The sequence below is a fragment of the Mytilus galloprovincialis genome, chromosome 11 (genome assembly GCF_965363235.1).
Source record: "Mytilus galloprovincialis chromosome 11, xbMytGall1.hap1.1, whole genome shotgun sequence".
Classification (NCBI taxonomy): domain Eukaryota; kingdom Metazoa; phylum Mollusca; class Bivalvia; order Mytilida; family Mytilidae; genus Mytilus; species Mytilus galloprovincialis.
The window spans coordinates 17,159,581-17,172,875 of NC_134848.1; the positions used below are offsets into that span (position 1 = coordinate 17,159,581).

General features: G+C 30.8%; 1 protein-coding gene across 3 annotated transcripts in view; it reads left to right on the forward strand.

Annotated features, from left to right (window-relative positions):
• Window positions 1-13,295, forward strand: part of LOC143051770 (MYCBP-associated protein-like) — a 47,267-nt gene that overhangs the window by 4,871 nt on the left and 29,101 nt on the right. For 2 of the 3 annotated variants that reach the window (XM_076224691.1, XM_076224689.1), the window contains exons 3-11: window positions 39-136; window positions 584-657; window positions 1,153-1,259; window positions 2,857-2,986; window positions 4,320-4,460; window positions 5,368-5,440; window positions 6,812-6,894; window positions 7,781-7,893; window positions 12,605-12,741. In XM_076224691.1, the coding sequence (XP_076080806.1) occupies window positions 39-136; window positions 584-657; window positions 1,153-1,259; window positions 2,857-2,986; window positions 4,320-4,460; window positions 5,368-5,440; window positions 6,812-6,894; window positions 7,781-7,893; window positions 12,605-12,741 (956 nt within the window). The remainder of the gene's footprint in view (window positions 1-38; window positions 137-583; window positions 658-1,152; window positions 1,260-2,856; window positions 2,987-4,319; window positions 4,461-5,367; window positions 5,441-6,811; window positions 6,895-7,780; window positions 7,894-12,604; window positions 12,742-13,295) is intronic. The other variant, XM_076224690.1, reaches the window with a different exon arrangement.

Here is a 13,295-nt window from a genome sequence, read left to right on the forward strand (position 1 = left end):
GATCGGTGTCAATGATCCATTATATTTAAACACTTCAGATTCAACACAAACATGGCCCAAGGAAAAAGATGTCCAAGATTGAACCCACTGTGGAAAATTATTGTGTGAGGAAATTTAAACCTAAAGAAAATGTTATGTAAGTATGAACTTTACTAACTATTTGAAGCATCAAAAACTCACAATTTTGAATATAAAGCATTTATGGGAGATAAACTTAATTGTTCTCATATAATATAGTGATATGCATGTAAAAAAAAAGATACATGTACTGGTCAGTCTTCTAATTTTGTACACCAGACACATGTTTCATCTGCAGAAGACTTATCAGTGATGAAATAAAAAATGCAAAGTTGGAAAGGGTTGAGGACCAAAAGTTTGAAAATACAGCTAAAGAACATGAAGAAAGGAAGATTTGAAAAAAAAAAGATTTTGTAATCGATGATTGTATTTAATATCCATCATTGTCCATGTGAAGGAACAAAAATATTTTTTTTCTGACTATAACATTTATAGTCTTTTATCTTGAACAGATAATTGAAGTTCCAACATATTTTATGACGTGTATTATATTTTTTTTTCATAGGAAGACAGTGATTGTTATGAAACCTGTAAATTCTGACAGCCAAGTAACTCTTAGACCAATGGAATTTGTTATTAGTAAGCATTTTTTGTGAAATGGGTGAACATTATTTGGTATAACCTAGAAAAAAACTAAATATCTTCAATAATATCTCCTGATCTAGATAAAAGGAAAAGACACCATGTCCTTAGACCTCATACTAACCTTCTGTTATTATGGTTTTACTGTTATTATCTCATTAATGAAAAAAACCAATGTGCAGTTCAGACAAAATGAAAAATTATTTAGTAACTATTGGTCTACACACAGCCTTTAACAATGAGCAAAACTCATACCACATTTATAAAAAAATGACAAATGAGAAACAATTATGAACCACAATTTACATAAACAAATATTACAGATATGAACTAACTACTGTACTACAGGCTCATAACTTTGAACAGGCACACAAAAAATTTAGAGATGTTACAAATGTTTATTAGCGCTCAACCCTCCCTTTATATCATGTATATCCTGGAAAGTACTTGTCAGATGCATAAATTATATTTGTATAATCTTTCTTTGTTTAGATTACACAGGACCAAGATTTACAGGTGATGGGAAGTTCATATCGCACAGCATTCTGGGAAGTCTGGAAGATTTTGAATCAGAAGCTAAGAGAAGGGGAGAAAACCTTGTAAGCAATTGAGAATTTTTAATGAGAGCCGAGTTTTTTTTATGCCCCATCTACCATGTCTACCATTTTGTTTTCTGTCTGTGTGTCTGTTCATTTGTCTGTGACCTTTCTGGTCAAAGTTCAGGCATTTTATCTTGAACATAGTCACATCCACTTTAAATTTGGTACAGATGTTTATTATGATGATTAACTTTTATAAATGTATACAGTATTTCCAAATTAGGCCACAATTAAAAATATTTTGGTTTGCCCAAACCCTACCCAAGGTTGAGACAGTGGGTAGGTAGGTAGGCATTTTTTTTTTTTTTTTTAAAGAAATTGAAGTATCAGATGTTTATTAGTCTTCATGCCTATCTAATTAAAAAAGAAACTTCTTCAAATCAGGCCAATAAGAGAATTTGAGTAGGCAGCTTTTTTCTGGGTAGGTAGGGTTTGGGCAAACAAACCTATTCTTTTTTATGGCCTTAGGGTTTTGACCTACTGGGGATTCATTTATTTTCGTGGGTACCAATTTTTTTTGATTGAGTAAAATTTACATTTTGGTTGATATAAATTTCTACATACAGGCCTATAGAAAATGTGTAATTCATGGAGCATTTAAAAAAGCTTGGTTCACCTTTAACCATCCTCTTAGGGTGCTATAAACTAGCATATATTTCGTATAGAAAACTAGGGGTTATTCCCCGACTAAAAATAGACATGGAGGGAAGTCCCAATTTATCAACATAATTGGTGAAAAAGTATCATGTTTTTTGTATTTGATTGTAAAAATAAGTTAATTAGCTTCAATTAAAACAGGTTGAATGATTAAAATAATTTTAAAAAATTAGATTAAATACACATGTTTTGAGGGGAGACAAACTGTAAACATCCTGTTTTTTTGGCAGTGAAAATTGAAAACTTATTTGCAGCCACTGTAGCTCTTTTCGGAGCAGGCGAACGTACCCTGAAGCATAAATTTTTAGAAAGACCAGGTTAAAACCTATGAAATTCATACAGTTTTGATTATGAAAAATGTGCATGTATCATGTCTTCATGGGTGTGCACATGACCTGATTTCAGGTTTTTTATGCATAGATTAGGCAATGTTTTTCCCATTTTCTCTGGATAAAACTTTTTGGTACTACTAAAAGTACAATTTATTTTCATTTCATCATAAACCAGAGAAAATTCTGATTCTAATGATATCTAGTTTTATACAAGTATCTTTATTAACATTAACACCACTAAGGGTCAATTATACATGGTCCCTCAAAATATGACGTTATAGAAAAAAACTGTTGATTGCACCCTTAACATGTTACCATGTAACTTAGTTACCATGCTCTTATAAAATAAATAAAACATATAGAAATACAGTGAAACCTGTCTAAACCGAATACTGTATAAACCAAAAACCTGTTTGAACCAAACATGTTCGTAAACACCGTCATATCAAGTTATGTGTGTTGTGGACCTGATAAAACCGAACATCGGCCAAAACCGAACAAAATCTTTAGTCCCAAAGAGGTTCGGTTTAAACAGGTTTCACTATAGAATATTAGACAAATATACAATGTGACAGAAATGTAAACTATTCATTTACTTTCTGTTTTAGCATCTGTTAAAGACCAACCCATCAGCAGGAGATTCTAAGAAAACAAGTCAAACATTAAAAGGTTGCAATTCTCTGAAAAAGTGGAACTCAGGGATAGAGGAATGGAACAAAGCCCAAAAATATCTGTCTAGTAAGAGCTTTTCTTACTGTATTGTTTATTTAGGCATATGGTATTGGTAACAGTCAATTACAAAACCTTTATTTTAGCTACCCATGGCTTTAAAAGTAACATATTTTGTGCATCTGGTACTTCAAAGTTTACTACTGGTTGTAAATCTTGGGAAATCTGCTTGTAAGAAATTGCCTTAGGTCATGTTGACCCTGCTGCATGCATTTAAAAAAAAAAAAAAATTTTCAAGTAAAGGATCACTTTGCAAAAAATAGTTACTTAAGAATTGATTGCTTCTTTTTATAATTTTATTGGCCAGGGATATAAAAGTGTTGACTAAGCACATTCTGTATGATAATGAACACGATAAAAAAGTGTCTAGAAGCATTCAATTCTTAAAATTACATTTCTATGCTACGACTATGAAATTCAGAGTTGTATCATTTCCTTTTCTATGCATTATTTTAACTTATTACATTGATTGCAATGAATTACATTGATTTCCCAGTTAAATAAAAACCGATAATTTCACATGTGAAATAAACGTGGTTATTTCACTCGTGAAATTATCGTCAGGCGTCGATAACGGTGGATGAAAACAAATTGTGAATTCGTAGAAAAAAAGATATAGTTCCTTACATGTTTTTCCTTAATTTCTTAAAAAAAAGCCATTTGCTAATGTAATAAAAAGAATATTAAAGAATTTAAATATCGAAAAATATTCTACTCGTTACCGAACAACACTGATAATTAACTCATGCACTACACGCATTCATGAATTAATGTGTTGTTCGGTCACTCTTAAAATATTTTTTTCTATTTGAATTCTTCGATTAGTTATTCTATAATTTGTCACAGAATGCATGTGGTTATAGCTTTGGCAGTTTATACCTATTCAAATATATTATTGGAGTACATCCTTATTGTTGACAGGCAATCAAAATTACAGATACTAATGTAACATACATGTTATATAAATATAAAATTTTCATTTGACAATATTCTGGATTTTAGGTAAAATACACATTAATTAGTTATCAAAGGTACCAGGATTATAATTTAGTACGCCAGACGCGTGTTTCGTCTACATAAGACTCATCAGTGACGCTCATATCAAAATATTTATAAACTTATCCGAGGTATAGCTAACCTTAGCTGTATTTGGCACAACTTTTTGTTAGATCCTTAATGCTCTTTAACTTTGTACTTGATCTAACAAAAAGTTGTGCCAAATACAGCTAAGGTTAGCTATACCTGGGATAAGAAAATCCTGAGTTTTTCGAAAAATTTAAAGTTTTGTAAACAGGAAATGTTTAAAATATGTATTGAGAAGTGTCAGCATTATATATTTTAGGTAAATTACAGAGACCAATAGAAGATTTATTAATGAGAACAGCCAACATTTATCCTGCCTGGGTTGACAGTAGGGTAGAAACTTTTGAGGCTTTACAAGCTACAGTCTCTGGATATGGTATGTCAGTCGGTCAGTCAGTCGGTAATACTTATAAAAGTTATTTTTTTTACAACTTTTTAAATTCTCAAATTTTTATAAGGTAAAAAATAACTAAACAGAATATTTCAGGTTTGCTTACTCATTATACCCCATTTCTATCCCCCATTTATGGGCATTTTGATTTTTTGTCTGCCTTCCTTCATTCTTTTGTCTGTTCATTTGTTCATCCGTTGTCTGTCTGTCTGGCTTCATGTTAAAGTTTTTGGTCAAGATAGTTTTTAATGAATATGAAGTCCATTCGACTTGATATTCCCTATGATATGACCTTTCTCATTTAAATGCCAAATTAGAGTTTTTACCCTATTTTCACAGTCCACTTAACATAGAAAATCATAGTGCGAGTGGAGCCTCTATGTACTATGGACACATTTAAAAAAAAAAATTCTTGTTTAACTTAGCAAAGTAATCTATTGCACTCTGATGTTAAGTAACTGAAATCATTCACTGGACTGGAGTGTTCTTAAGATTACAGACAAATGAGATTTTCAATGTCTATGAAATTATACTTTTATGCATATAGCAAAGACAACTTTTAGTGACAAATAAACACTCGATTACACATGTATAGCTTCATGTTAAATAGGTGCTTGAAGTTCAATATTGGCTGTATTGATTGGTGAGGTTTCAAAATTCAAATTTTATGGCATATTAAAACTAAATTGAAAAATATGGGATAAAATATTTTTAAACTAGATATATATAATAGATGTGTTATGAGTGCCAATGAGACAACTCTCTATCTAAGTCACATTTTGTAAAAGTAAACCATTATTGGTCAAAGTACGGCCTTCAACTGTATGTTTTTAGATTTTTTTTTGAAAATTCAAATAATTCTTGACCATCAACTAACACATGTTTGAATCCATAATGATTTTTTTTTCTTCCTCAGGTGAAAAGCGTGTGAATTCTCAGTTTTGGAAGCAGCACTCTAAATGTGGACATGATGATGAAACAGCAATATGGTAAATTTATTAAAGAATTAAATTGATTTCTTTTTACAAAATTAGTCAGTTTGTAAAATCAGGGATGATTCCAGGTGTTTTCAAATGGGTCCCTTGAACATCAAATTGGGAATTTTTATTCTGATTGGGAATTTTTTAAGCATAAAATATAAGACGAAATAACATTATTTTCCTGTAAAAAAGGAAAATGTATATTATTAAGATTAACTTGTACACTGATGTTCATGTAAGTTGTGACATTTTGAATAATTCTGGATGGGCTACTGTTATTACATGAATACCATTGAACATGATGCACTACTCTATCATCTTAGCTATAGTTACCTAGGCCTATAACAAAAACATATATTTCAGCTAACATAAACCACTGAAAAAAATCATAAGTCGGGTATTTTTTTTCAACAGCAGGTCATCTCTATAAATTTACCTTGATTCAAATGGATTTTAAATTGAACTGGTCAATTGTCGAATTCAGAAAAGCAATTACAAAAGTTCATATACATGTACTTAATTGATAAGATATTTAAAGCATTGAACCAGTGTTCTTTAAAATTATTTGAATCATCTTCAAAACTTTTCAAATAGTTCCATAATGATGACATCGTATTTCATGAATGGTCTATCATCAACATTGTTTTCAAAAAAACGCTCAAACTTTTGTCTTTTGAGGAAATAATTTCTTTTGCAAAACAAGTGTTCATCATATTATATAACAGGCTCTGCTGGGCAATCTGCTTTTACGAGATCGGCGCCCATTAAACTTTATCCATCAATGTTATATCAAAATTTGAATTTTCTCTCTGCCGAGGTCTGCTTTGACACACATTTTTATCAACCTGCTGGGCGATCTGCTTTTACAAGATCGAATACTCTTATAAGATATTAATCAATTGTATTCGGCTGATAAAATTATTTGCCACATTTTGACATAATTAAATCGTTGTTAATAAAATGGGGTCGTAAACAGCATTCTTATCCGGATTTTAAAACGTTTTGACAACAAACTATGAAAAATTATAGTTGCCTTAATCAGTGACAGAAACTTTTCCGGAAATTCGACTTTTATTTTATTTATATTTTTTTTATATTGGGAATTCATTTTCATGTACATTTTTTTGGGCCGCTGGCCGATTTAAGGACCGCTTAAAGGGAATCATCCCTGAAAAATATAAAAAACTTCATTATTTAGTACTTCTTCATTACAATAAAAACTGAGCCTCCTCATGGGGTTAATTATAGTATGATTACTTGCCCGTTCTGTGAAGAATGAACCAACAGGTTTTTTTTTTTTTTAGATCTGTTAATAAATGCTTCAGAGATGTCTGAAGAAGATTGATCTTTTTATGGTTTTTTTTATGTAACCATTTTTAGGACTACATTAAATCAAAGTGAAACAGGCAATTGCTGTCCAAAAGAATTTAGACAAGTTCCAGACCAGATCAATTTGGAAAAAGGTAAGACCACAATCCGTTTCTTTTAGATCATCTACTTATGTTAAGGTGGTACCTAACACAACAGGGAGATAACTCTGTAAAATCAGCTAAACGATTTAATTACACTGAAATATTAAGCTTCTCAATGATCAAAATTTGTGTTTTTCAAACTCTATATATCCAACCAAGTTTTTCTGAGAAAGTGAAAAGTTTTTTGAAATTTTTATATTTTTGTCAAAGGGTCAAAGTAAATATATTGTCAAAATTTTATGAAAGTTAAACGAGCCAAATTAATTTTAGTCAAAGTGTTAGGTACCACATTAAATGTTTTCTTTTATTATGGACAAACACACAACTTTGAAATTATGAGACAACCTTCAATAATGAACAAAACCCATTCCAAATAATCAACTATAAATTGGCTAGTTATGGAAAAATGGGAAACACCAAAAGTTAATCAGAAACAATGGTTTGATAACAAAAAAAATCTAGACAAACAAATTTGGAAGTACAGCAAGTGGTGTATCATGATTTTTATAAACACATGTACTAAACTAACCCTCTTTTTCTAACTCAATCAGTGAAAAAAAAAGTAAAATACAAAAATACTGAACTTAGAGGAAAATCAATTCGGAAAGTCCATAATCACATGGCAAAATCAAATAACAAAACGCATCAAAAACGAATGGACAAGAACTGTCACATTCCTGACTTGGTACAGGCATTTTCAAATGTAGAAAATGGTGGATTAAACCTGTTTATCGCTTACCCTCTCACTTTGATGACAGTCTCATCAAATTCCGTTATATTTACATTGATGCGTTAACTAAACAGACACAATAAATAAAATAGTCAAAATATGGGTACATGTCTTTGTTTTTACAATCTTGATAATTTGACACTTTAGACAAAGGAAAGATAATTCTAGAAAGATCATACAAGCCTTATTACACAGACTATCTTAACCAACAGAGGGAAAATGTCAAAGATGTGATCCACATACTGAATCCACACCATCCTGTAAGTATTCAAGGGGTTATCTCAAAATATTTTTAAAAACATCTTTTTAGACCTAGATTTATGAAAAATCGTGATAGTTAGTTCTTTAATACATGTAGGTAAATTTAAACTTTTTAATGTTAGTTATTTTTTACGAGATTACAAATTAGCAATGCCAATGGTATTAAGTTTGCTTTTATTTTGGTGTTATAAAACTGAAATTACCCATAGTTCTTTAGATTGAGAAATGGTTAATTGTAGAAATGAATAATATTGTCAATCAATATGAGAACCATACAAATTCTGAATAATCTTTTGAAAGCCTATAAAGGGATTTTAAAACATTATGTTTGGATAATTGTACAAACAAATTTAAAATGTGTCGTAGATTTTTTTACTTATAAATATGCCTTTTAGATGCAATTTTTCCAGATTATTTTCTTTTCTCTAAAGCATTAAATGAAAAATTGGTATAATAGATTTGTGTTTTTCACTCTAAGCAAATTATATAAGATATTCTTGAAGGTTTCCTGAAGGATATTTGGATTTAGAAGGCTATAAAAGATAGATATATTCAAAAATATGTTGTTTAATAAAGGGAGATAACTTATCTATATTTTAGTATTACATAGGTGAGTATAGCATTTCTATGTTGCACTAATTGTAGTATTAGGCCAACTAGAAAAAAATGTTTGTTTAGGGTTTCCTCTTTAACCATTATTTAGTATTCCGTATATTGTAAATTCAGAAATTATTGCAAGGTTTTTATAAATGCGAATAATGAGACTGCATGTCAGAGTATCACAATAATAAGAACTTCTATCTAATAATATATATATTTCTATCGACTTTCTCTTGAAATAGCAAAAAGTAAATCCCACATTTTGAAAAAATTACAACACTAAAAAATGCACGCAATAATTTCTGCATGTCAGTATCACAATAATAAGAACTTCTATCTAATAATATATATATTTCTATCGACTTTCTCTTGAAATAGCAAAAAGTAAATCCCACATTTTGAAAAAATTACAACACTATAAAATGCACACATTTATTTCTGAATTTACTGTATTCACTAAAAAAAAATCACAAGCACCTCAGTTGTTGTAAGGGCTGTTCCAGAAATAATCTCATGTCCATCTTTTTAGACTTCCATCCACCCATGAGGCTGCCACAGGGTACCCCCCTCCGGTCACAATGTCGCTTTTAAATTCATCAAGAGGTCGTTTTTAAGGGAAATGTACAGGTCGCAGGTCGTTTTTCCCAACACAGAAGATGGAAGTCGGTCGGAGGTCGTTTTTTTTTCCAAATTGTACAGGTCGCATGTTGTTTTTAGAAGGTTCTCAGGTCGGAAGTCGCCTCTAAAAAGTCCAGAGGTCGCAGGTTGTTTTTGACCCTGCGGGAGCCTCACCCTTCATTTAACTTATAGTTTATAGAAATTCTTAGGAAATGTAAACACCCATAATTCATTATTTTTGAGTGCCCCCCCCCCCAATCCCCCTATCATGATTAATTTTGGAACACTCCTAAAGGCTATGAATGTATTCTATCAAAATGTAACATTTTTTTCTAATGATGAACTTTTGATGAACTATAAGCATTAAACTGAAGTTGGCCATGTTGAAAGCATGAATTTTCCAGCATGCAATGAACAATATTTATTTTGACCTAATACTGATAGCCCTATATATATAGAATAACCATACATTGTCTCGAAATATCAATGTTATTTGTACAAGGCTTAAAAACAGGTAGAAAGCGAGGCTGTGCCGAGCATTTCTACCTGTTTCGAGCCGAGTACAAATAACCGATTGATATTTCGAGACAATGTATAGTTATTCTTTATATACTGCAACTCTTATAAGTGTTCTAAATGAAGTATTTAGGGTAAAAACCATCATTTTTTAATTTGGAGCGGACGACGTAAAATTTCCGCGAATCTGTATGTTTTATTGACGTCATAAATAAAACTCTACGGAAACGCTTTGTCAACATCATAAACAAGGTGATATACGGTCAGTGACTGTATATCACATATGAATATACAGTCAATGCAATTAGACTGCTCAAATAGTACAGCTGCAGTATATACATTTTTTCATTGGCACAGCACAAAATCATGTACACACATGCATGGCATTATATATCTGCTTTACATTATATCTTTGTGTTTGTTTCATCTATAAGCTTGTTAATCTTTTTATGCATGGACATTTTTCTGACTTTTACATTTCTGTGGAATTGGATTTTGATTTGCTCTAACGAATTATTCAATTTTCCTTTTTTAACTCAGTGATATTGTTTGCCTTAAATTAATTGAGAATAAAGGCTTTTTCCCCTGGAGAAGAATCCCAATTTGAAAAAAAAATGGCTTAAAATTATTCCCAAAAAGACAACTTTTTCCCAAACAGTGCAGTTTCAGTAGTAATTGAATTCAAACTGAAAAACAGTCATTTATACATTTTTCATGCCTAAAATAACTATATGTGCAGATTTGAGGGTCTTTTTATGTATCATCCCTGACAATGAGGAGTCTTATTTCAAAACAGGGTTTGGCTCTTGAAAATTGAAGTTTCAGTCAAATTCATGGTTAATTCTAAATTTCCCAATTTGATGAAAATTACGCATATTTTTCCAATAAAAAAGGGTAGAGGTAGTTTTGAAAAAAGCCAACAATATCACTGTAGCTCACCTGGCCCAAAGGGCCAAGTGAGCTTTTCTCATCACTTGTCGTCCGTCGTCATTGTTAACTTTTACAAAAATCTTCTCCTCTGAAACTACTGGGCCAAATTTAACCAAACTTGGCCACAATCATCATTGGGGTAACTAGTTTAAAAAAATGTGTCCAGTGACCCGGCCAACCAACCAAGATGGCCGACATGGCTAAAAATAGAACATAGTTGTAAAATGCAGTTTTTGGCTTATAACTCAAAAACCAAAGCATTTAGAGCAAATCTGACATGGGGGTTAAATTGTACATCAGGTTAAAGTCTATCTGCCCTGAAATTTTCAGATGAATCGGACAACCACTTGTTAGGTTGCTGCCCCTGAATTGGTAATTATAAGGAAATTTTGCTGTTTTTGGTTTATATTATCTTGAATATTATTATAGATAGAGATTAACTGTTTACAGCAATAATGTTCAGCAAAGTAAGATTTACAAATAAGTCTACATGACCAAAATTGTCACTTGACCCCTTTAGGAGTTATTGCCCTTTATAGTAAATTTTTAACCATTTCTCATAAATCTTAGTAATCTTTTAGAAAAATCTTCTCCTCTGAAACTATTTGGCCAAATTAAACCAAACTTGGCCATAATCATCATTTGGGTATCTAGTTCAAAAAATGTGTCCAGTGACTCGGCCAACCAACCAAGATGGCCACCATGGCTAAAAATAGAACATAGTTGTAAAATGCAGTTTTTGGCTTATAACTCAAAAACCAAAGCATTTAGAGCAAATCTGACATGGGGGTAAAATTGTTTATCAGGTCAAAGTCTATCTGCCCTGAAATTTTCAGATCTATCAGACAACCAGTTGTTAGGTTGCTGCCTTTGAATTGGTAATTTAAAGGAAATTTAGCTGTTTTATGTTTATATTATCTTGAATATTATTATAGATAGAGATTAACTGTAAACAGCAATAATGTACAGCAAAGTAAGATTAACAAATAAGTCAACGTGACCAAAATTGTCAATTGACCCCCTAAGGAGTAATTGCCCTTAATAGTCAATTTTTAACAATTTTCATAAAATTTGTAAATTTTTACTAACATTTTCCACTGAAACTACTGGGCCAAGTTCATTATAGATAGAGATAATTGTAAGCAGCAAGAATGTTTGGTAAAGTAAGATCTACAAAACCATCACCAAAACACAATTTTGTCATGAATCCATCTGTGTCCTTTGTTTAATATTCACATAGATGAGCGACAGAGGGTCTTTAGAGCCTCTAGTTCTGATTTGTTTTTATAAATATTTGTTGTACTTTTTATTTTGTACGTATATGTTATATTAAAACTGCACAGAATTTGCAATCCTTGTTAAACCATAAATTTATTTACTGTTGAATATCCTGAAAAGTACCAACCTTGTTGTCTTTAATTTGTATCAATGATCCATGACTTTTAAGTGTTTGTCAAAGTTGTTCCAATAGACTTAATGCAGAATTTATTAAAGCTTCAAAATCAAATGTGTTTATACTTAAGGTGGTACCTAACACATGAACTAAAATTAATTCATCTTATTTAATTTTCTTAAAATTTTGACAAATTATTTACTTTGACCCTTTGACAAAAATATAAAAAAATCAAAAAAATTGAACCAACTGTTTAATCAGAAAAATTACACTGGTTATATAGCAGTTTGACAAACACTTATTTTGATCATTGAGAAGCTTAATATTCCCTTAAGAACACAACATCATTAAAACGTTCTGCTGATTTTACAGAGTTATCTCCCTGTAGTGTTAGGTACCACCTTAAAATACAATTTTTCTCAGTTCATGAGAATGTGTATCTATGGAAATAAATGAGTTCTTAGTATAAATCAAAATTGTGTTTTTCTCTTTGTGACCTATTAGAAATGTTTAGCCTTTTAAACCACATTAATTTGTAATCTTTTCTTGTAGTGCAAATGAAAAATTATAGATGTAAATATATTTAGACCAGACAGTCACTACTTCTATAATCTATAAAAAAATATTAATATTCTTCCATTTAAATATTTTAGGATCTTGCTGATCTTATGGTTAAAGGTAAAGGTCAAAGCCAAAAACCTACAGTGCCATCTATTCAAGAAGAAACAGGTCAAGGACACATAACTCTTCATCGTACAGTTTCCATGACAGAGTTCAGTAATCTTGAGAGGTATTTATACTTAACAACACAAATAATGCACCAGATCTTAACATATATAGAAGATTCACAATTTCTTGTTTTTGTTTCTAACTTGTAGAAATTTAGTATACTGTAAGCAAAACTTTCTAATTAATGTAGATTTAGAGAGAAAGGAGTAGGGGCAATAAGGCCCTTATTTGGCCCAAAAATTACTGCAAATTTAAAGGTTATCATACATATTTTTTAATTACTGTACATTATCTATGGTACAAGGTATTCAGAAAAACAAAACAATTTTGGACATTGAACAAGTTACCATGGCAACAAATTATGACTTAATTTGCATATTTTGTAAAATTTCGCGATTTTCTTTGTTTTTCATCAAATTTTTAAGTATATTTTAGATTGAAAAAGTATGTGCGCACCCAAGAAACAACTTTATATTTAGTGAGATTTTGTCAATAGTTATAATAAAGCTACTGTTAAATTATTTTGTTGTTTCTTGGCTGCGCACGATGTTTCCACAACAGAATCAAAGATAGAAAACTGCATAAATTCTGTATTTTTCATCATTTTTGTGAAAC